This window comes from Rattus norvegicus, chromosome 9 (assembly GCF_036323735.1).
Source record: "Rattus norvegicus strain BN/NHsdMcwi chromosome 9, GRCr8, whole genome shotgun sequence".
NCBI lineage: Eukaryota > Metazoa > Chordata > Mammalia > Rodentia > Muridae > Rattus > Rattus norvegicus.
In genome coordinates, this window is record NC_086027.1 from 24,770,190 (window position 1) to 24,795,220 (window position 25,031).

Sequence of the window (25,031 nt, forward strand, 5' to 3'; positions counted from 1 at the left end):
CACCAGTCTGATTCTCAGGAAAATTTATTTCCTCTCTTGCTCTCTGTTCTGAACTTCATATAAACCGTTAAACTTTTTCTTGGTTATTGTTTGAGTGTACCCTGGCAAGGGGCCAAAAAATTAGCTCCTGTTCAAGCACTGTATATAACCACAAAGCAGATTTCAGTAAAATCGCATCAGATTCAAAGCACCCTGAGTGTGCTGTGTCTGTCATTGCACCGAACTTGTGCCTTCCTGAGTACCAGAGCCCTGCTTCTCCCGCGGTGTCCTCCGTCTGAGTGGTCCGTGGCATGCGTCAACCAATTTCTCACAGCACATCTCCTACTGGGGGCTGGAGAGATGGCTCTGTGGTTAGGAGCTCCTACTGCTGCTCTTGCAAAGGACCCCGGTTCAGCTCCCAGCACCCACGTCAGATGGCTCACCAATGCCTATAACTCCAGCTACAGGAGAGGTGACTCCCAACTGTGGGCCCCTGCTCTCACTTGCTGATACTCACATGCAGATACATGAACAGCCATATGTTTAAAAGTGAACACAAGCTTTAAAAATATAAACTAAATACCTTTCCAGATCTATCTGTTTACCATCTAATTATATACGTAATAACCTATCATCTATCTGTCTATCCAACCATTTATTGGTACTGTTTTTCTGAATAATACTTGATAATTCAGCACACTCTAATAGTCGTCCTTTGACATCCTCCTTTGTGCAGATTCACGGATGTCGTTCTCAATATCCTGGCCCTGCGTCCTCCCCCACACCTAAATTTCTGAGCCATCACTACAACTTAGCCATGGATGGTTCTGGAACCATTTTATTTACTCAGAGGTCCCTGAGCTACCTCAATATACATATTTGTTTTAAGTTTTATATTCTTATGAGTTATTTTCTATTCTACAGTAATGACTTAAAATGGAAATCATCAATACAGCGCAAGCTATTACCATGAAACCCTGTTTAAGGGAATGACTTCCCATTAAGAAAGAGTAATGGGTTTTGAGAATAAGTCAGGGTACAAAGGAGAAAATGGGTTTTGTCTCCTTACACTGTAGCCATGTCTAAAAGCGCCAAATTCAAACACTGCGGACAGTCAAGATTAATGTCACAATCCAGTTGTGACCTCTGGGTCCCTTGGGCTCTCCATATTAGACCTACCACTCTCATTCTGGCCTTGTATTCTCCAAAGACCAGGAATCTAGAGAACTTGATGTCAGGAAAGACCTCAGTAAATGCAGACAGAGTGTGTGAGTCAGTGTGCTTGATGTTCGTTTATTTGTAGGGGTGCACTCACCTGTAGACGCATGCCTACCTGCAGACACATGCTCACTCACCTGTAGAAAGACACCCACCTGCAGAGAGAAACCTGTAGACACATGCACACCTGTAGACGCACGCTCACCTGTAGACGCACGCCCACCTGCAGACACATGCTCACCTGTAGACACATGCTCACCTGTAGACACATGCTCACCTGTAGACACATGCTCACCTGTAGACAGAAGCTCACCTGTAGACACATGCCCACCTGTAGACACATGTCCACCTGCAGACACATGCCCACCTGTAGACACATGCTCACCTGTAGACACATGCTCACCTGTAGACAGAAGCTCACCTATAGACACATGCCCGCCTGTAGACACATGCTCACCTGCGGACACATGCTTACCTGTAGAGGCATCCTCACCTGCCAATGCTCGCCCACCTGCAGAAGCACACCTTTGCAAACATGAAGCTCTGTGTAGGGCAATGGCCTTTCCTCATGCTCACCAGAGTGTTTCTGGAATCCCACCTGTGAGCATTGCTAGTTCCCAATGATCCCAACACTCACATCTCCACATGATAAAAGCGTAGCACTGCTGGAGTTACCTTCCAGGCGTGACCAGGGCATTGCTCAAGTACCCACGCTAGTCAAGTTTGTTTGGCTTTGGGAAAAACTCTAAAGTGACGTTTTTAGCCATTATGCAGAAGGCGGGGGGGGGGGGCAACTTTAACTGGCATCATATCTTATACAATAATATACGTTTGAACAAAAAATTAAATCATCTTTTGATTTTTCATATCACAGCCCATGATTTTATGTGTTAAGCACTAGGATGACAACCGTGTGCCACAATTCCATGCTTTTTTTTTTTTTAATGTGTGTACGGGAGACTGGACAAGTGTAGGTCCTCTTGCTGGTGTAGCCATCATCTTATCAACTGAGCCATGTGCCTGGTCCTGTTCCCTGATTTTAAAACATGGTAGGCATTCGAGGTCAAACCCATACATACTAAACGCGTCCTTGATTATGTAAATTAATTTGGTACCTGCAGTGCCAAACACAGAAGATATGCTTTCTACAATTGTCCTGTGCAGATCGGGATGAGACAGGATATATGCAAGTGTCCAGAACGCAATCTGCAAAAGAGGAACGTAGACAACGTGAAACCGTCTAACAAGGTAAACGCAGGCAGAGTCAGTGTTAGCCAGAGACGGTTGACAGAAGCAAGACGGTGTTCTAGTCAACCTCAAATGCACACTACTGTGAGCTGGAGAGACGGCTTAGCACTCAAGGGCGCTGGTTGCCCTTCTGACGGACACAGGTTCCACTCTCAAAGCCTAGATTACAGTTCAAGGCCGTCTGTCATTTCAGTTCTGAAGGATGTGACGCCCTCTTCTGGTCTCTGTGGGCATTGCACACAGGTGGTGCTGAGACACATATGCCAGTCACACATGAAATAAAAGTAAATGGGAAAAAAATTTTTTTTAAAAGTATGCTACTAAATATCACCACTCAAAATGACTAGATTTTATAAACAAGGCCAATGTCATATTCCTCTTAGAGGTCAAATCTGTAATTGACTTGCTGTAGATCAGCTGTAGTATTGATAGAGAGTTCTTTGCTGAACAAGAGAAGGTCCAGGATTGTGTTTACTAACAAGCAACACAAGATGTCATGTAGATATGCATTAAATATTCAGAGCAAATCGGAATACTTAAGAATGTCAATACAAGTGAAAATATCGTCATGATTTAATTTCCTTAAAATACAAAGGAAGCAGCAGAGAGTGGTAGCACAAGGCTAGAGTCTCAGCACTAGGGAAGTAGAGGCAGGGGGATGGCCGCAAGTTTGAGGACAACTTGGCTTGCATGTGAATGTAGTAGTAGCCAGACCTATACAGCAAGACTATGTGGAGAGCGAGAGAGAGTGTGTGAGAATGAACCAGGAAAGCTTCTTCTCACACATAAAGCATATTAATTTTAAATAATCCCAGGAAGTCACACTGAAATCCCATTAAGTAACTTATGAAGAACCGGAGAGATAGCTGAATAGTAAGACACTTGTGTGGTATGGACAAACAAGGTCATGGGTTCACTATCCATCACTTCCCCCTAATTAAAATAAAATTAAAATAGGGCAAAGTATGAGAGATCACTACAGGAAAAAGAATGCCACATCTCACCCAAGTACATCTGTAAATTCCTTCTTTTGGCCTATTAGGGGCACTATCTGGAATAAAGTGTAAGTTTTAATGCCCAGTGGGAACTCAAGGTAATATATGAATGGCTTCCTACTTGCTATTCGTAGGAGCTTGAAACCTCAGCCTAGGTTTCCCAAACCAAGCTGAATGCCGATGTTTCCAGTACAGATTGGACAGCAAAGATCTCTATTGGAACCATAATAAATTACAAACGTCTCCTATTGCGGACCCTACATCCACCTTTTCCATCGGCTAAGAATCCTGCTTCCACCCTGGATCACTCAGCCAGCCAGCTTCTAATGCTTCTTCGAATTAGCTTTTCTGCCTGCACTTCTGTCCCCCAAATAAGTGCCCTATAACAGTCTTCACACTTATGATTTTATTTAAGGGCTAGCGTATGTATTTTTGGACATTTTTTTCCTCATTCCTAATACTTATCAAAGTAAATCAGTTTGGATAAAAAAGAGTCTTTCACATCTTCCCTCTATAAGATGCGTAAGCTAAAACTGTTCATCTTAAAAATGAGCTTCCTGCTGAGGTGTAAGTTTTTGCTTCTAAGGCTAGACAACACGGGAATGCATAAGATCCCGAGAGGCTTGGATTTTCCTTTTGCTTTTTATCCTATAAGCATCTACTGTATTAAAGAAGAGACCATGAACTTGAGCAGTAATGGAGGTGGGTACTGGAGGAATCCGGGGACAGGGGCTGGGTAGAAACAATGCAAATACAGTACTCATGTATGAAATTCTGAAAAATGAAGAATGTAAAGAAAAATAAATAACTGTAATTGGTTAAAAAAAACTATTCTTTAAATCAATTCTGAGGTGTTGGAAGTAACACTTTGTACAACTTCAGTCTTTTTTTCCACTTCTTTGTTGCGTTGGTAAAACAGGATCTCCCTTGAAATGATCAACTCCTCCCCCGTGTGGCCAAAATAGGAAGTGCAGCATTGAAGGGTGCATTAAGCCGGAGGCATGCATGGGTGGGTGTGCAGCCGGGACAGGGATAGGAAAAAGAAAACCAAGGCGACTGAGATGCAGACATTCTAGGGCAGCATCTGGATTAGGAAGGACTCAGCATGGGGATTATCTGGCCCATCTTCACACAGTGCCTGTGAGCTCCCAGCGGATTTGATCAATAATCACTCCACACTCAGTTCGTCATATTTGAAGTCAGAGTCCTCACTGGGGAAAGAACTCCTATAATTCTCCTAGATCTTCAGCAACACGAGAAAGGCTCAGGGTCCTCTGTGCCTGGCTGGTTTTGAGAACCACAAAAAAAAAAAAAACTGGGTACCATTTATTTTTATGTCAAACACCAGAATTCAGGTCAGTAACAAATGCCTGCATATCAGGTGCCTTTTTCCCTTCACAAATTTTTAAAGTCTGCTGTTTTCTACCTTTTGGATGGAACGCTTGAGGGCCGGTGAGCCAGCTAAGAGGCTAACAGTACTTGTTACTCTCACAGAGGACCTGGGTTCGTTTTCTAGTACCCATGGAGCAGATCACAATACCCAGAAGTCTAGCTCCAGCGGGAACCTGATCTCAGCTGACCACATACATGCATGTGCGGGTAAAACACTCAGACATAAAGTAAAATAAATAAATCAAAAGAAAACAATGTACTTTTCATACAGTGGTCCAGGATGGTAATCCCAGTACCTGGGATGTGGAAGCAAGAGGTCAGGAGTTCAAGGCCATCATTCCTGATGTAGCCAGTGTGAGGCCAGCCTGGGCTAGGTGACGACATGAGACTCTGCCTCCCTCTACAATAAAGGATAGGAAGTACTTCTTTCTTTCAGAAGTTCCTCAAGAGGAGTTCCCCAGTGTTGCTGCATGGAGTGATCAGAGAAAGCTTCCACTCTGTCTAGCTCCAAAAGTCCACTTAGTATGTTGTCCTCAAACAGACCATGTACCTGACATTAAACTGAGAAGAAAAGGTAACACACTTCACCTTAGCCAAAAGGACAAGAAGTGATTTCTTTCCTTCTTTAAAAAAAGAGAGGTGTCAGGCAATGTGGTACATGCCTATAATCCTAGACTCTACTTGGAAAACTGAAGCAAAAGGATCATGAGTTCAAGGCCAGCTTGGGACATGGTCTCAATAAAGAGAAAAATAAGAACAAGAAAGGATAGGAAAGAGTTAATAAAAATGTTTCTATGCAACACTGAGTCAAAAAGCAATAGTAGCCCCTAAGGTCATTTGACACATTTGAAGAAGGATTTCAAAAGTACTGCCCAATGGAGCGGCAATATTATGCCAAAAGGGCCAAGCCCACTGTCACAGTGCAGAAAGGCGAGCCACTGGTCACTAAAATACAGAAAACCAACACAAAGCCACTTATTGATGGGTTGGGGACAAAACCCAGAAGAGGTGGCAGAGGAGGCTCTAAGGCTGGCTGCATGTCAGGGAATGAGTTGTGAGCATTTCTTCAACAGCATCCAAGAGGAGATGTAGCAGACGCTGAGGGAGTCTTGGAAGAACTCCTATAAGCTAATTGCTACACGCTGTGTAAGCTCTCTGAGTAGGAAGACCTGTAAGTGGGGTTGGTCCTCCTACTTCGGACCCTAGTGTGTTAATGTCAGGAGTGCTCCAAGGCCCCATGTGTGAGGAACAGGGCCTCTCACTCTGTGACAGGGAAGAAAGACAACAGACAGCAAAATAGCTCAAGACATCACTGTGGCCTTGGGAACAGCGGGAAGGTACATGGTTTCTAACAGGTTCTACCACAATTTATCATATAGTGTGAAGGTTTATACGGCAAGAAAGAGAAGAGGGAAGCAGAGCCACAGCAGTTGAACTTAGAAAGCAAGATGGGAACTCCGGCTGCTGTAACTTCCCCAGTTGGTTTCTGAGAGGTGCTGTGAGTGCCTAATTTGATGCTGTCATCTCTCTGTTTCTGTTCTTTTACTTGGATGCCTCGCCTAAGAGAACACTGCTCTGGTTGAGACTCTTTCTGTGGGGAATTGGCTTAAAGTGCTTCCCAGTTGATTTCTGCTGGGTGTTTTGACTGCCTGACTTGATGTTTTCCTAAGTATCTGTCCACACATCCATCCATCATCTATTCATCATTGGCTATTTGTTCTTTTACTTTGGCTTGTTATATACTTAAGAAATGAAATCATTTAAAGTTCAAAGTGATGGCTATCCTAGATCGTTTTCTGAACCAAATAAAGAGCAAATCTTCATAACATTCTGGATAATCTCCTGTCAATCACATATGGTTCACTGTGCCATTAACGCTAAGAAGAATAAGAGCCAGCCTGGCTGCTGAGCGTAGTTAGAACTTCAGAGAAGCAGCAGATAAAACTGGCCAAAGTCAGCTTTGGTATTGTTGACTTTTTATTGAGAAATGTTCTCGAAAGTTCATTTTCTAGCCAGGAACATCTTAGACCTAGGAAATGGCCCTCCCATCAAGATGATCTCATAAGGTATGGCCAATACCTTGAGATGGTCTATCAAAGCACACCGAGGCCACAATAAAGCCTCCTGGTGGGCTGGTAGCAATCCCATCTAAAGCACAGGCTGTGAGTCCTATGGGCTTCAAGGCAGGAGAGAGGAAATACTGATCCCATCTGAGCCCAGGAAATGACGTACCCAGTACTTACAGCTTTTAGGGCTTCTTTAGCAATAGGTGATCCTAAAGCAAAGATTGTAGACTCATGCCCCTCTTGGCCATTTATGGTGGCTCATGGGAATGGCACTAATAGGTGGTGTGACCTTGTTAGAGCAGGTGTGGTGTTGTTGGAGGAAATGTGTCACTGGGATGGGTATTGAGGTCTCAGATGCTTGAGCCAGGCCCAGTGTGGCATCTTTCCCTTCCTGTTGCCTACTGATTCAGATGTGGAACTCTCAGCTATCTCTCCAGCACCATGTCTGCCTGCACACCATGATGCTTCCCACCATGATGACAATGGACTAAACCTCTAAACTATGAGCCAGCCTCAGAAGAGTTTTCCATCTAAGAGTTGCCATGTTCATGGCATTCTTCACAAAAGTAAAATCCTAACTAAGACAGAAGTTGATACCAGAAGTGGGGTATTACTGTGATAGGCCTGACCATGCTTCTGTTTAGAGAAATATGGGCTTTGGGACTTTGAGTTCAAAACTCAATTGAGCCCTTTAAGTAGGGCTTTATTTATCATCCTAGTAGGAGTATAGAGGACAGTGGTGTGGAGGATGATTTGAACTGTGGGGCCCTGGCTAAGATGTTTCAGAGAGGAGTATTTGTCTGTGGCCTGGAGACAGTTCTTGTAATATTTTGGTGGAAAATGTGGTTGCTCTCTATCCTAGTTCCCCTACCCCAAAAGTGCCTGGGGTTGAACTGAAGAGTTTGGAATTAATTGCCTTAGCCTAGTATCAACTCTTGTCATGTGGTTATTATGACTCATTCTTATGAAGATCTGTAATGAAAAGGAGCAAGCTGAACAAGCTAAAATACAAAACGCATAACTGAAGGAAAAAAGAGGTACCAGGAAAAAGAATAGAACAAAATCCTGTGTTGAAGGGGGGGAAAGAGATAAAAGAAAGTCCTGATGTTAAACAGAGTAAAGGGAGCCATGACCTTAGGGCGAGATCCCACCCAGCTAGGCTTCCAACTTGTGAAAAGGAATTAAAGAAAAGTGTAGGTCCTGATGTGGTGGGTTATGCCTTTAATCCTGGCAGTCTGGATCTTTGAGTCTGAGGCCAGCCTGGTCTACAGGTCAAGTTTCAAGACATCCAAAGTTAGGAAATAAAGGAAACCATCAAAAGCAGAAAGATAGTGAAGACATAATTGAACAAGGAGACCATGCCTTAACCCCAGTAAGCAGCTTTGGCCACATGGTTTTGACTTAAGAGTCAAGGATATTAGAAAAGAGTTCTGGAATCTCCCTCCATGACTAAGGAAACCCAGTGAGGTGTGTTTCAAGGGTATCCTTGCCTGAATGCCTAGAGAGGCCACTGTGTGGATTGCCTTGAAGACCCCAACATGTTGGAGACGCCAGAGTCATGGGATACCTAGTGAAGAAAGCTGCTAACAAAGAGCGGAACCAGCCCAAGAGAGAGAAGTGGGTAGCAGTTAACAAAGGCGAAAGGAGCTGGAGAACTGAAGAGTTCTTTCAAATCAGATATGGAAATGAGAGTCTGGAATTCGCCCAGTTGGTTTTTCAGTCTTGCATTTGGTCCAGTATTTCCTCACTATGATTCCTTTTGAAGTGGTGATGTATATCCTGCGCCATTGTATGTTGAATGTATGTGATTTGTTTTTCATGCTGCTTTCACAGGGAATTGCAGTTAAGAGATTGCTATGGGTCTCAGAAGAGACTTTGAACTTTCATGGGGTGGAGACTAATATGGGAACTTTTAAAGTTGGACTGAATGCATTTCTGCATTTTGATACGGCTACATGCCTACGGGTACCAGAGTGTGGAATGTGGTGGTTTGAAAGAAAATGGCCTCCATAAGTTTATAGGGAATGGCACTCTTAGGAGGCATGGCCTTGTTGGAGGAAGTGTGGCATTTTTTCTCTTCCTGCTGTCTACTGACCCGGATATAGAACTCTCAGCTCCTTTCCCTAGCCCTATGTCTGTCTGCACACCACCATGATGACAATGGATTAAACCTCTGAACTATGAGGTATCCCCAATTAAATGATTTCCTTTATAGGAGTTGCCATGGTCATGGTGTCTCTTCACAGCAATAAAACCCTACTGTGGTGGTCTGAATATGCTTGGCGCAGGGGGTGGCACTATTAGGAGGTCTAGCCTTGATGGAGGAATTGTGTCACCGTCGGGGTGGGCTTTGAGACCCTCCTCCTAAGGACAGTCTGATCCTGGCTTCCTGTGGATGAAGATGTAGAACTCTCAGCTCCTCCAGTGCCATGCCTGTCTAAACACTGCTGTGCCTCCTGCCATGATGATAATGGACTGAACCTCTGAACCTGTAAGCCAGCCCCAATTAAATGCCGTCCTTTATAAGAGTTGCCTTGGTCATGGTGTCTCTTCACAAAGGTGGAAAAAGTCTAAGACACCTACTTAAGACAGGGGCCAAGCAGTCTATATTCATTAATGGACCACTGAAAGAAGGCTTTGATTTCAATGAGGGTGGCATTTTTATGTACAGCCCACTTATTATTTAATGAGCACCAATGTTGTTAAGCACTTTTTATTATTTCCAGTAAAATCCTCTCAACCATCCTTGGAGGCAGTTCAGATGAGGACACCGATGCAGGCTGGGAGAGGTTAAAGGAGTATGTGGCCCACTGTCACCGAGCTATGGGAACTGGCTTCTGATCTGATGCAAAGGCCTTTCCAAGGTCTCTGCTCATGCCTCGGGGAGATGCCAACAAGGAAGGTCCAGCAAGATGAAACTCTCCGTCATCATCAGACACGTCCTTTCAGACCAGTGCCAGGTCCAATCTCAAAGGACAGAACTCTTGTGTCCGATCAATAGCGCTTTGTGTGGCTTTCTGCAGGGGGACCTTTCTGGTGAGATCCTGAGAACGAAACCTTTGACTGTGGCTGTTGTGTGCATGTTTGGGAAGTTGCTCTTTAGTTTTGATGTCGCTCGGTCAGTTAGTTGACAAAAGTCAAAGAAGAATATCAGAGCATATAGTCTAGGGGGAAGCACGGGCCCTTCACTTGACTGGCACTGAAGAAATATGTATTCTTATGGGTGGCATGTGTTTGAGTAGCAATGTTGGAATGTCTGCCTCTGTGCTCTGTTCTTCACAATGGGTTAAAAGAAGTACGAGTTATTGGAACCTAGAAATCCCCTTCAGAAACAGGAAGGAGAAATGTGTAATGCTTACACATTGGCTTTATTTCTAGTTGATAAAGAAAAGGGGGGGTTGGGTGGGGTGACCACGGTTACCAGAGATGGACTGAGTGTTCCTATATCTTCAAATATAAATACACAGACAGCCATTCTTATACTGCAGCCAGCATAAGGAATGGGAGCAGACAAAGCAGAGAGTTGCAGATGGATCTCCTAGTGTTAACCTAGTTCATAGTAGCTTTTAAATAACACACACACACACACACACACACACACACACAGAGAGAGAGAGAGAGAGAGAGACAGACAGACAGACAGACAGACAGACAGACAGACAGGGAGAGACAGAGACACAGGCAGAGACACAGAGAGGAACAGAGACACAGAGAGAGACAGAGACAGAGACAGAGACAGAGAGACAGAGGGAAATGCAGATAGGAAACTCTTAGGGAATAAGGGAGGAAATAATAGAAATGAGGTCAAGAGGAGTTAATGAGGGTGGCTGCAAGCCATGGTCAGTGGTATACATAGATAAAGATGTCCTAAGGAACTCCATTATTTTGTTCACTTATTAAAAGAAAAATAATAATCAGAAATGGTTGCCCAATACTGTGTGTCCTGTCTATAATCTTAGGCCTAGAGACTACAAATTCAAGGGCAGCCTGGGGCTACACAGCAAGACTTTGTGTTTTTTAGTCAAAACACAATTAAAAAGTCAATTAAAACAAGTACAAAAAAACAAATGGTTTTTATGGGTCCCTGTTATCTTTGTATGTGTAGTGAAGTTCAATGTGAATGTGAACAGGCATCATTCATAGAGAAGCTTATCAAACCAGGGGCTGGCAAGAAATGCAGACAGTATTAGCACTCAGGAGGAGAGGGAAGCGCACACTCAGTGGACATGCCTCTTGTTGGATGCTCACTGAGGCTGTGTAAGCAAATGAGCAGCCGCTCTCCCTTCCTTCCCCCTTCTCTCCACTCTTCCTGTAAAGGAAATGGAGACACAGAGATTTTCCATAGCTACCGCTGTGGAGATCAGCAATCCCATAGGAAACCATCGCCATGGTTCAAAGCTGGTGCAGTCTTTGTCCAGCTGCACAGCACACAGACCACGCAGTCTAACAGAGTCAGGGCTTCTTACGCAGTACACAGAGGACCACAAGGACAAGCTTTCCCTGGGCAAGTTGCATGCCAGAGGGAGGAATTCCCTCTGGATGTACACTTTGCCCCCTTAGGATTTGGGGGTGGGTTTGAGGAGATGGGGGGGGTTGATGTGCCTATGTGAGTGCCATACATGCTGGGGGGAGGGGGCAGGTACGTGCCTGGTGTGTCTGTGCATAAGTATGTGCACAGGTATACTCTTGTCTATAGAAGCCAAGGGTTGATGCTTTCCTCACTGAGACAAGGTTTCTCACTGAGCCCACAGTTCACTGAGCAGGCTTGTAACCAACTGGTCAACTTGTCCCAGGGATCCCACGTCTCAACCTCTCAAGCACTGAGATAACCAGTGCTTCATGAACTCTGGTTTTGCAGCTCATGAGGCAAGCACTTCACCCACTGAACCACCTAGTCATCTTCTTCCAAGCGTTCGCTTTAAAAAAAAAATATCTTATCCCAATCCAACAACATATATTTGTTCCCCAATGTTAGTGAAGGACCGAAGAGCAAGAGAAAAAGAAAATAATGCAAAACAACAGCCAAAAAACAACAACAACAAAAAGCCAAACAGATGAAAGAGAGCCTCGTTGTCTCTCAGGTACTTACAGGAGCAGCATTGGCCAGAGAAGCCCAAAGCATGACCAGTCCGTAATTTGGACTGTGTAGACGTGTCTCTGTCTCCACCATTCCCAGCACGGCCTGCAAAAGGGTCTGTGAGGGAAATGACGATTATTAGACCACGGCTGTGTGACGAAGACCAATGCCCACAAACAAGACATCATTCTATTATCTTTCCTCTGGGGGGTGTTCCATATATACGCTTGTGAATGTGTATGGGGATGTGTGGGAAAGCGCATGTGCACAGGGAGGTCAGAGATCAACACTGTCTTCCCTCCAATATGTTCCACATTTGTTTTTGAGACAAGAGTCTCTCCTTGAACAGGAAGCTCCTTAGTCCTGCTGGCCAATGAGCTTTAGGAATCTACCAATGTCTACTCAGGGCTAGGGGTACACACAGATATTTTTTAAATGAGGATTCCAAACTCAGATCCTCATTAAGCACTTTGCCTAGACTGAGCCATGACCCTGGAATCTTTCAGTTGTCATTAGTCCAATAGATACTGTGTCTGCATTCTAAGGCACGTGTACTCTGGGTGGTATCATGGGAACGGGGAAGAGGATCTCCAGTGGAGCTTAGCTGTATTTCTGCCTTTTGGCTTCACTATTAAGGAAATGAGTGATCTTGTATAAATCACTTCAATATCCCACTGACTGCATTTCCTCACCCATAACATGACTTGGTTATGTATGATATGGTTTTTACATCATAAAAATTTGAGAATTAAATTAGTATAGTTGCCAATAAAATACTTGAAAGAAAATTAACTTTCTCCGTAGCTGACTGTGACCTCGAGCTCCTGCTCTTTCTGCCTCTTGCTCCTTAGTGCTGAGATTACGGAGTGCAGTACCGTGCCTAGTTCATTCAGGATGAACCTGGGGCTTTCGGCATGCTAGGCCATCGCTGTCCTGATTGAGCTACACCCTTAGCCCCAGTTCTGTTCCTGCACCCCCAGGATTGCTTGGCTAGTTGTGAAGTTTCCATTTTCAAAAACATCATGTTTGGTTTTTTTGGGACAAGGTTTCACTAAGCAGCTCTGGCTAACCAGGAATTCATTATGTAGTCAAGGCTGGCTTAGAACCCACAGAGACATGCTTCTACCTTCCAAAAGCTAGGATTAAGGGCATGTGACACCACATCCAGCTGTTACTACAGTGGTGGTGGTGGTGGTGGTGGTGATGGTAGGTGGTGGTGGTGGTGATGGTAGTGGTAGCAGTGGTGATGATGGTGGTGGTGGTGGTGGTGATGGTGATAGAGGAGGAGGAGGAAGAAGAAGAGGAAGAGGAGGAGGAAGAAGAAGGGGAAGAAGAAGAGGAGGAGGAGGGAGGAGGAGGAAGAAGAGGAAGAGGAGGGAGAAGAGGAAGAAGGGGAAGAAGAAGAGGAGGAGGAAGAAGGGGAAGAAGAAGATGATGATATAGTTGAGATTGAAACTGGGTCTTCCTGCCTACCAGGCAAACACTCCACTAGAAGAACTTCAGACTCATTCTAAATGTTACCCTTCTAAAACAAGCCAAACTCCACTCACAGGAAAATTAAGTAGGCAGACCTGGTAGTGCAGGGCTATAACCATGAGACTTGGAAGGTCAGAGCAGGAGGATTTTAAGTTCAAAGTCTGTTTGGGCTACAGCCTGAGTTCAAGGGGGAACTTAGTAAACTTCTTTCTCAAATTAAACGAGAAAAGGATAACTTTGTGGAGAGGGGTGAGGAGGAGGAAAAGGAGAAGGAAGAGGAAGAGGGAGAGGAGAAGGAGGAGGAGGGAGAAGGAGGAGGGAGAGGAGGAGGAGGGAGAGGAGGAGAAGAGGAGGAGGAGGGAGATGAGGAGGAAGAAGAGGAGGAGGGAGAGGAGGAGGAGGGAGAAGGAGGAGGGAGAGGAGGAGGAGGGAGAGGAGGAGGGAGAGGAGGAGGGAGAGGAGGAGGAGAAGAAGGGAGAAGGAGGAGGGAGAGGAGGAGGAGGAAGAGGAAGAGGAAGAGGAGGAGGAGGGAGAGGAGGAGGAGGAGGAGGAGGAGGAGGAGGAGGAGGAGGAGGAGGAGGAGGAGGAGGAGGTTGAGGTTAACCTCCTGGGCAATCAAACAGATAAGTTTTGATTTACATGGAACCAACTCAGAGCAGAGCCTCACCCAGCTACTCTGGTTATTCCTGGCAGCTGCAGAAATCCTATGACCTGACTTTATTCCTGATTTGCTTTTGCCCTCCGTTGCTTCTCCACCAGAGGGCCGAAACCTGGACCTGAGATGTGCTTTTAATCTTTATTTACTCAGTAGGGAGAAACGAAAACAGTACGGGAGCTCTGACCTGCCCCCTCCGTGCCTGGGAACAGTGCAGTTTTAAGGTCTGTCCAGGTGTTTGTCAGCCGTGGCTCTGAGAAGCAGCTTCTATTGTTCACAGTATTCAGTATTTCATGAGAGGGAACAAGCCCATTAAAGTCAGTGTGAAAGGAATGTACGCATAGGCAGGGTCAAATGGAGCTGCTTCTGTCACTTGCTGTTAACGAGGCTGGCAGGTTTTCCAGATTGATTAGCATGGCCAGTTCATCTTCTCGGCATTGGCGCTGTTATAAGAAACGAGGAACGGCTTGTGAGATGGGTGACTATGCCTGGTGTTTAGTAGCCGGCCTCAGAATATTAGCTGGTATGTTGTTTTTTGAGTCCATGATGACGGAAGAGTAGAACTGATCATTTTAGTGATGGCCTTCACTTCCTGCTACTCTCTATTCACATCCAGCTATTTCGAGTGTCTAAGCCTTGACTGTGTTAACGTGTATAGGAGGACCCGGCCCATTTAGAATGAAGCACATGCCTGTGAAAGACTCGAGCCTTCAGCAGGCAACAGTTCTTCAATGGTTCCTGCCTCCAGTGTCCTGCCTTGAGTTCCTGCCCTGACCTCCCTCAATGATATGACCTGGAAGTATAAGAGGAAATAAAACCTTCCCTCCCCTAAGTTCCTTTGGCCATGATGTTTATCACAGCAACAGAGAGGGTTACACAGGCAAGGAGAAAGATGTTTGTGTTGGTTTCTTTCCCTGTAGCTGTGATTTAAACAGAAAGAGACAAAAGCATCTTCAGGAAGAAAAGATTTAAGCTCATAATTCCAGACTGTAGTCCATCACTTTGGGCAAGTCAAGTCAGCAATAACTTTAAACAGCTAGTTGCAGTCATAACAAAGAACAAAGCACAATGGATGCACATGGGCTAGTCCTTAGCTGGCTCTCTTCCCTGTAATGCAATCCAGAATCCTATGCCTAGGGAATGATGCCACCCACAGTGCATTCAAGACAATCCCTGGGAGGCACACCCACCATACCATCCCTCATTCAGTAAGGCGCTCTTTCCAGGTGATTGGAGGTTATGTCAGCTTGAAAATGAAAAGTCACCATTAAAAACACAAACCCTTTACACATCTCTTTTTCCTGAAGGCCGTCTTCCTCTCCAGATTTAAGTAGCCATGTTAGTGGTACAACTAAGATCAGATACTTTCTGTATTATCTGAAATACTTGAAATGTCTCGTCGTTGTTTTGTTTTGGGGTGTTTGTTGGTGTGTTTTCAGTACTAGAGATTAGAAGTCTCCACATGCTGTCAAATCACTCTATCGTTGAGCATGCCCACAGTCTTCTCTTTTTTGAGACAGTCTCTCACTAGATTGCCCACGCAATGCTTGAACCTGCCATCCTCCTGCCCCAGCCTTCTGAGAAGCTGGGATTACAGATTTTCAGGTCCGGTTTTTAAATGACTATGTATGTATTCTCTGCATGTGTATTTATGGATGTGCAGGTGCATACATATGTATGTGCATGTGCGTGTGTGTTTGCACACACAAGTGTGTGGATGTATGTGGATGTCAGAAGACAGCAGCATGTGTTGTCACTCATCAGGAGCTATCTCCTACCCTTTTAAAAAAATATGGACTCTTGCATTGGCCTGAAGATAGAGGATTAGGCTAGTCTGTATGACCAGTGAGTTCCAGGGTCCCACCTATCTCTAACAGTGTGGGATTATAAACACTGGACTCCATGCCCAATTATATTACATAGGTTCTGCAGATAATACTCTGGTCCTCATTTTGGCAAGGGTCATACCTAAATATAATAAAGATGGTTTTCGGCAAGCCTACAGCCAACATCAAATTAAACAGAGAAAAACTCAAATCAATTCTACCAAAACAAGGGACAAGATAAGGCTGCCTACTGTCTCCATATTTATTCAACATAACACTTGAAGTTCTAGCTAGAGCAGTTAGACAAGGAAAGGAGATCAAGGGGATACAAGTTGGAAAGGAGGAAGTCGGAGTACTGCAATTTGTGAATGATATGATAAGTATACCTGAGTGACCACAAAAGTTCTACGGGGCAACTCTTATAGCTGGGTACAAGAAATGAATCAAGGAAACAACATCGTTTATAAGAGCCACAAATAATACAAAATTTCTCACTGTAACTCGGACAAGTGGAAGGTCTGTATGACAGGAACTTCAAGTCTTTGAAGGAACTGGAGAAGGCATCAGAAGATGGAGAGATGAGTTCTTAAATGGTAACTGAAAACGAGCTCTCATCTCCTCCATACTGGGTCCTAAGCCCTTTGCAAAAATTAACCAACTTAACCACCACAGTGCTCTACAGGGCACATTAGGAACATGAGGCCTAGACGTTAGGTCCTGTGTGTAAAGTCACATACCTAGTGACTGAATCAGAAACCCAGAGCAAATGGAAACCAGGCTCTGAAGGCATAGAGCCCAGCAATTAGATCTAATTTTTAAAACATCAATCCCATGAAGTGACTCTAATCACAGCCAAGGGTTAAAAACCTCACATTGCAAGCATCAGGGTGGCCTTTTAAGCTTTGGACCCAGGCCACTGGGCTCCACCCCCCGTGTGCATGGTCCTCAAGTGATGCAGGTAGACTAAGGACCACACTGGAAGAATCAGAGCTACTGATTAACCCACAGGGACCACTGCCACAGCCTCAGGCTTTAAAGCCGGCATATGGGATCAGTTCCTTGCATCCACAGAGGGAAGCAACTTGTCGGAAGTGGAGTCAGGAACGGAGGCTGTTTTCTAGAGCTTTGTTTGCTCACACCTACGTCTCACTATCCACACAGGTGTTGACAGTATAGGAGCTCTCCTAGTGAGGGTTTTATTGCTGGGAAGAGACGCCATGACCACGGCAGCTCTTATAAAGGAAAACATTGAAGTGAAGCGGCTTACACTTTCAGAGGTTTAGTCCATTATTATCATGGCAGAAATTGTGGCAGCAGGCAGGCAGAAATGGTGCTGGAGAAAGAGCCGAGAGTTCTACACTTTGATCCGCAGGCAGCAGAAGGAGACTGCTACACTAGGCCTAACTTAAGCATAGGAGACTAAAAAGCCCACCTCCACGGTGAGGAACTTCCTTCAACAAGGCCACACTTCCTCTAACAAGGCCACACCTCCTCCAACAAGACCACACCTCTTCCAACAAGACCACACCTCCTCCAACAAGGCCACACCTCCTAATAGTGCCTCTTATGGGCCAAGCATTCACACTGAGTCTATGGGAAGCCAAATCTATTCAAAACATCACAGGAACCCACTGCTTTTATTCCAGTGGACAAGACTAAAACTCAGTAATGCCAAGCATGGCGGCCCATCCCTACAGTCCCAATATTCAGGAGGCTGAGGAAGAAGGATCAGGAATTTATGGGTTATATCTTGGCTACATGGTCGTCATAGTGATATACTCTATCTCAAAAATAAAATAAAACCAAGCAACAATGTTTTTAAAAAATCGGGGCTGGGGATTTAGCTCAGTGGTAGAGCGCTTACCTAGGAAGCGCAAGGCCCTGGGTTCGGTCCCCAGCTCCGAAAAAAAGAACCAAAAAAAAAAAAATCAATATGGAGTTGCTCAAAACAAAGTCTCACTGTAATTGGATGGAAGCGAAGTTACTACGTGACCTTCTTAGAAATCTACCTAAACAGGCCAAGACTAACGGTAGGGAAGCCGCATCCAATGTGCTCCATACCTCCTTAGGTAACCAGAATAATCCAGTTTTAGCAAGTCACTTATTGCTCTGCTGCTCTGTCCTCAGTTTTAAAAGTTGTTTTTGTTTGTTTCTGAGTTTCATATTTCTGTAGCTCTGATCTATTAAAACAACCTGTTCTGCTCAGCCTATAAGAATATTTCGTCTGTGTATAGAATGGGGAGTTGCCTAACTCGAGAATTACACTGTACAGCAACAAAGACCGTCCGACTGTAATTGTGTCCTTTGACGCAGCCAACTGTGAGAATAAACTTAAAAATCCCCAAGTTTCATTTTTGTTGTTTGTAGCATGTTTTGTTATCCTATAGAATAGAATGCCTTTATGTTGTGAGGTTATAATATTAAAATAATGTATGTTAGCATGCCCAGTGTATCATGTGGTAACGACATTATACCCAATCCCACGATTCCTAGGAAAAGTGGTTTTGTAATAATCACTGTTCATTCCCACGTTCAGCACATACATCTTAGTGAAGGAAGAGGATACTTACTTCGGAATGACCTGCAGATCCATGAGTTTTTATGTCTCCAATATTTTTCTCAAACAGTGCCAAGAGCCATCTTTTGGATTTTGACCAGTTTCTGCATAAAGAAAAGAAATCATATAAGCAGTGACTTGCAAGGGTGTTTAGGGTGACAGGCCAGAACATATATGGTCAGAAGGTCTCTGAGAGTAGAATAATTCCCTCAAATTTCTTCTTGGCCTCCGGTTAGAATTTCCTGAATTATGAGACCACAGGTTATGACTAGGAGGCAAGACAATACATTTCACTGGCTTTGTAAGTAGTTACTGGGATTCCTAGTGGACTCCTGTTAATGGAGAAAATGGTTAGTGTATGTTTAGTGTGCCTGTCCCAGGAGAGACGGTGGAGGTCCAGCACAGAGGTCAGATCCTGACTAAGCTGAGCCAAGTCCATGAACAACCATCATTTTATTCCTGTTCTGGCTATTACCACCACCTACTGCAGGTGATCTGAGTCCTCAGCAAAATCAAAGGCTGAAAATCTCAACACTCTGGTGATGGTACCAGGGAACACAGAGTTGATCACAGTGATTTCATGATAGGGTGAACCCCTTATCAATGGGATTAGTGCCTTTATAGAACACCAGAAAACACTCGATTGCCTCTCGTATCCTGAAGACACAGTCAGAAGTTGACAGTCTGCCACCAAAAACAAAAACAAACAAAAAACTTCTCTAGAGACCACCCTGCTGGTAGCCCCAGGTTGGACATCACAGCCTCCAAAACTATGGTAAATAAATTTTTATTGCTTTTAAGTTACCCGTCCATGTCACCTTTGACTTGACTATCCAAATAGAATAAAACATAGAGTGATTACCAAATACTTTTTAAAATGCAGTTACTTTTCATAACAAGTTACAAATGTTTCTGTGAGCCAATGGTACCAAATACATTGGGTCGGGCCTAATGTGACCTTACACAGGAGGGGCTGACTTAGTAAGGATTCAAACTGAATCAAGTCAGTAATGGTATACACTGTACACTGGAGAGGCTTCAGATGCATTCATCACGCCATCTTCTCTCTGCCTGTCTCTCTGTGTGTATCTCTCTGTGTCTCTGTATCTCTATGTCTCTGTGTCTCTATATCTTTGTCTCTCTGTGTCTCTTTCTCCCTGTGTCTCTGTCTTTCTCTCTCTGTGTATGTATCTGAGTGTCTCCCTGTGTATCTCTCTCTCTGTCTCTGTCTCTCTGTGTATCTCTGTCTCTCTGTGTATCTCTCTCTGTGTCTCTGTCTCTCCATGTCTCTGTCCCTCTGTGTCTCTCCCTGTGTATGTCTCTGTGTGTCTCCCTGTGTGTCTCTGTCTTGCTGTTTCTGTCTCTGTCTCTGTCTCTCTGTCTTTGTCTCTGTTTCTGTCTCTCTGACTGTCTCTCTCTGTGTCTTTGTCTCTCTGTGTCTCTGTCTCTCTCTGTCTCTGTCTCTCTGTGTATCTCTCTGTGTCTCTGTCACTCCATGTCTCTGTCTCTCTCCGTGTGTATGTCTCTGTGTGTCTCCCTGTGTGTCTCTGTCTCTCTGTCTCTCTCTGTGTCTCTGTCTCTGTCTCTCACATACACACTTGTTTTCAGGAAGGAAGGGAGACGGAAGATAGGGAGACAGGAAAGAGGAAAGAAAGAGTAGAGTGAGAGAAAGAAATATATTTCTTCTTGTTCCTCCTTCCCTTCACACATGTGCACTAAAATAAGCAGGCTATAGAGTCTGGTGAGACAGTACACTCCCGCAAAACCAGCACCTCACTTAGGGTGCGCAGTGCACTGCTGCGCCTCCTCACATCCCCACCACCATTAAAAAGGAGAAGTCAGAGAAACAGCCTCTTTCCACCTCAGCCGATGCTATTCTCCTTCAGAGAAAGAAGTATGACTGGGACGAGGAATTAGTGGATAAAGCACTTGCCACACAGTATTGAGGACCAGAGGAGTTTGCTTCTCCAGAACCTACAAAAGCCTGGCTGTCTGGTAGCATTCACGTATAATCCTTGCATTACTGCAGAGAGATGGGAGGTGGACACAGCAGAACCCCTAGCAGCCTGGCCAGCTACCCTGAATAATGCTGAGACATTTAGACCCTGTCTAGACCAAGCCGGGAGGCAAGCACCAAAGCCCAGCATCCCCTCCCCCGACTCTCACACATGCACTCCAGCAAGTGCAGTATAGCCACCCCCACACGTATATCATATACACATGTATTTATGTTAAAATAAAAATAAAGTAGAAAATAAATAAGGGAAATGAAAGCTAGAAAGGCAGCTCCGAAAGTAAAAGGTTGGATATGCAAGCTTAAGGACCTGGGTTCAAATCCCCAGCATGATGTAAAAGCCGGCATGGGGATGGGGAATGCCGGGCACTAGCCCGTCTAGCCAAAATGGTGAGTTCTGAGTTTGGTGAGTGGCCCTATCTCAGAAAACGACAGTCAAGGATGAAAAACAGGACAGTCGATGTCCTCCTCTGGTCTCCACACCCATGCTCAAAGGAGGGCACCCCTATGCACACATACGTCAGAGGAGGGGAGAACAATATAAATGAGTGGCTGGAAAGAAAGAACCAATCACAAAAGGTCACCTTACCTCAGAAGCCATTCGGGCAGCTGGGAGCCATACTCAAAGCCCTCATCATAGGTTTTAAAATGCTGGTAGAACTCCTTGATCTTCCTCTTGTCTGTGAGAAACAGCCCTTTCATAAAGAGAGTATTGAGTGTGGCTGGATAAAGTAGATACCTGCAAAGACAGGAACATTCGGGAGGTCAACCTATTGGCTTTTCCCAGCCAATGGGAAAAGCGCTACGATCAGTGGTTCTCAACCTGTGGGTCGCGACCCCTTTGGGATGTTCAACTATCCTGTTTATGTTATGATTCATAACCGTAGAGAAATTATAGCTATGAGGTAGCAACAAAGTAATTTTTATGGCTGGGGGGGGGTCACCACAACATAGGTTAAGAACACTGCTCTAGATACAAAGGCTGTGTTTTTTCCTAAAATGACAATTGAGCACGGGGTCATGTGACATAGGACACAGTTTTGGGAGCAAGGTATTCTCAGGTTTTCACATTTGCTGGTGGAAGTCAAGCTGTGCTTCAAGGGTGACTGAAAACGCTAAGAGTTATAAGTCCTTTTAAAAAAAAAAAGAAACTGCTTTTAAGTATACATATGTGTATGTTTCTCTGGATTTCAAAATTCACCTGGTAGATTAATGCACTCTAACTAGGCCACTATGAGACTTAAAAAAAACCCCTCATTTGGATTCTAATTAATGGGCACTTTTTCGTTGAGCATATATAGAGAGATGTGCATGTGAATACAGGTGCCTCAGAAAATCAGGTAGGTCAGTTCCCCTTGGTGCTGGTTATAGGCAATTGTGAGCTGTGTGATCTAGGTGCTGGGAACCAAACCTGGATCCTTGGGAAGAGCGTGTATGCTCTTAGCTCATGAGCCCTCTATCCAGTCCCGAATATTTAAAAATCCATTCTAAGGAAGCATCTTAGGCTCAGACAAATACAGAACAAAAATCCATAAATAGGGTGGCTGGCTGGAATTCAGGAGTATATTTAGAAAATAGTAACAACTAGGATACCACTGTCTTTGGGTAAATCAGTAAATACACTAGCAAAAAGGTAATCACCAATTACCTAATTTCACACAAAATTATTCAAACTATTACCTACTGAAATATCTGTTGATGTCATCGGCCAGGCTTCTGTACTTGAAGCCTTGATCTCACTGGTGGCACAACTTGGGAAGGTTATGGACTTCTTAGGAAGTGGAGTCTTGCTGCAGGAAGTACATCACTATGGGGCGGGGCTTTGAGAGTTTGTATCCTCCTACCAGTTTATTCTCTCTACCTTAAAGTCTTGGGATTCTACTGGAGTGAGAAAGGGCTTTGATAATTCAGTTTTTCATGTGGAGACTTGATAGGCATGTGGGGGAATTGTGCATGTGGAGAACTTTTTATGCACATGGAGAATGTATGTGGGGACTTTTTTTTATATATGTGGAAAAGTTCTGTACATGTGGAGTGCCTTTATACACGTGAAAATATTTACACATGTGGAGAATGTTCACACAAATGGAGAATGGCTACGTATGTAGAAAATGTTTCTTATGGATCCCATATCCAACCTTCACCTTTTCCAGGGAGTTTGTTAACATGTCTAACTCCCTGCTTCACCCCTCCCTGTCTCTCTTGTCTCTTACACCCTCACTTTTCTTTCTCAGAAACCCCCAAGGCCCTGATGCCCACACTCACTTTCCCTGGAGTTCTTTCTTATGTCTCACAGAGAGCTCCTGGGTCCCTCACTTCTAATTCCATCTTCTCTGTTCTCTCAAGTCTTCCTATCCTAATAACACAATAAGCAGTGAATTGTGGATTCATGGTAATTACAAGCAAGAATTCTATATGGTAAATATATAATTGTTACAACCACTAAGGAGAAATTAGTTTTCATGTGTCAAATGACTGCTGGCTGATTTGCTCACCATCAACTGTGACTGCTCAATTATAATTAATTGCCCATTAATTATAATTTAAATGTTTTTTTAAATTCTCATAGTGTCCTAGTTAGAGCACATTAATCCACCAGGTGAATTTTGAAATCCAACATGCTTGTTCCAGGTTTTTATCTGAAGATTAGAAGGACTACTGTTTACCGTACAAAGTCATTCAGGTCCATAGTCCCATGAGTGCCTAAACCTTCCAGTTGATCATGAAATTCTTCAGTCAGCTGCCCAGTAAAGTGATGTGTGTTGAAAGTTCCCATCTTCCCTTTCATCAAGACATACAGTTTTTCATGCAGTGCGAAGAAAATATTCTTTGGGATCCATGCTAAAGACAAAGGGAAAGGTTTTCAAAAGAGGCAACAATCCCTCCTGGCATATAATCTGTATGTCTCTGCTACAGACACTGGCGGCATCCTCATTAAATCTGTGCAAGGTCATCTATGAGTGAATGAGAGGACTGATCTTTCTAACTCCGTCTTCCTCCAAATCTACATTCAAGGTATATCTAAGATGAACTGGGGATGGGGGCCAGTAGGGAATGGGTACTGGGACAGGAGAGATCAGGGAGGGGGCATGGAGGGAGAGAGTGCTGGGAGAGAAAAGTGGAATTGGGGGGCATTTCAGGGCAAGGCAGAAACCTAGTGCAATGGAAACTGCCAGGATTCTATGAGCATGACCCTAATTAAGACTCCTGAACCAGACATTTCCTGTATCCAGACAAGACTTCCAGTGGAGGAACTGGGATACCACCAAAACCATCAACCTACAATTTGTCCTGCCTGAACGATGTGCCAGGGTAAAGGTGGTGCAGAAATTGTGGAAGTGGTCAACTCTAGTGGTCAACTCTAGTGGTATGCTCCAACACAAGACCTACGCCACATGAGGAAGCCCACCCATGACATTGCCTGGAGGGCCAGGAACCCGAGGATGAGTAGCCAGAGTTCTAAGATAGAACAAGCACAAACAGAAAAAAAAAAAAGGTCAGGGTTATAACATGGCTCAGTGCTTAAGAGCATAGGCTGCTCTTCCAGAGGTCCTGAGTTCAATTCCCAGCAACCACAGGGTAGCTCATGCCAGACTCTTTTGGCACGCAGGAGTGTATGTGGTGTACTCATACATTTTTAAAAAGATATAAAATAAATAAATGTATTTAAAAGTCAATGAAATAATTCCTGATGATATATAGATTGGTGCCGATTGCAGAGAAGCTTCTCCAGCAACTAAAGGAAACAGATGTGGAGACTCATAGCCAAATGCTGGGCAGACCTTGGGGAATCCTGCTGAGGAGGAGGAAGGCAGATTGTAGGAGCCAGGGTGTCAAGAATACCACAAGAAAACCCATAGAATCAACTAACCTGGGGCTCATGGGGCTCACAGAGAGTGAACGGACAATCCACGAGCCTACATGGGTCTGACCTACACTCTGCATATATGTCATGGTTGTGCAGCTTGGTGTTCTTATGGAACTCCTAACAGTGGGAGTGGGGGCTGTCTCTAACTCTTGCCTGCTTTGGAGACGCTTTTCCTCCTACTGGTTTCCTTCTCCAACCTTAATGTGGAGAGAGGTGCCTAGTCTTGATATGCCATGATTGGTTGATACTCCTAGGAGGTCTGCCCTTTTCTGGGGGAGGGATCGAGGAGGAGTAGATTGGGATTGGAGGGGAGACTGAGGTTGGGATGCCATATAGGAAAGAATAAACCTTAAAAAGGAAAAAGAAAATGCTGAGTATCTTAAAATTCTCAGAATTCTGAATGCTCTTACATTCACTACTCCCTACCCAAACCTCCATTTTTCTACACATACACCAAAATCCCCAAATTTCTCACTTCCAATTCCCTTCTTGAATATTTCTTCCAACAGAGTGACCCTGACCTCACTCTAAAACACTTCCTTACAGAAGTATTCCTCTTCCTTCTACAATATCAACTTGATGTTAGGTCAGGACAGGGTCTAGAGTTTTGGTTTTTATTTTGTTGTTGTTGTTGTTGCTGCTGCTGTGGCTGCTGCTGCT

At 44.4% G+C, this 25,031-nt stretch overlaps 1 protein-coding gene across 9 annotated transcripts in view; it reads right to left on the reverse strand.

The window, feature by feature from the left end:
* Cyp39a1 (cytochrome P450, family 39, subfamily a, polypeptide 1) overlaps positions 1–25,031 on the reverse strand; it is a 76,244-nt gene that overhangs the window by 42,373 nt on the left and 8,840 nt on the right. For all 9 annotated transcript variants that reach the window (XR_010054579.1, XR_010054580.1, NM_001106893.1 and 6 more), the window contains exons 3-7: positions 23,170–23,344; positions 21,093–21,242; positions 18,503–18,593; positions 11,988–12,092; positions 2,313–2,403 (exon numbers count right to left, since the gene is read on the reverse strand). Coding sequence is in view for 7 of the 9 variants with exons in the window: in NM_001106893.1 (NP_001100363.1) it covers positions 2,313–2,403; positions 11,988–12,092; positions 18,503–18,593; positions 21,093–21,242; positions 23,170–23,344 (612 nt within the window). In the remaining 2 variants the exon portion in view is untranslated. The remainder of the gene's footprint in view (positions 1–2,312; positions 2,404–11,987; positions 12,093–18,502; positions 18,594–21,092; positions 21,243–23,169; positions 23,345–25,031) is intronic.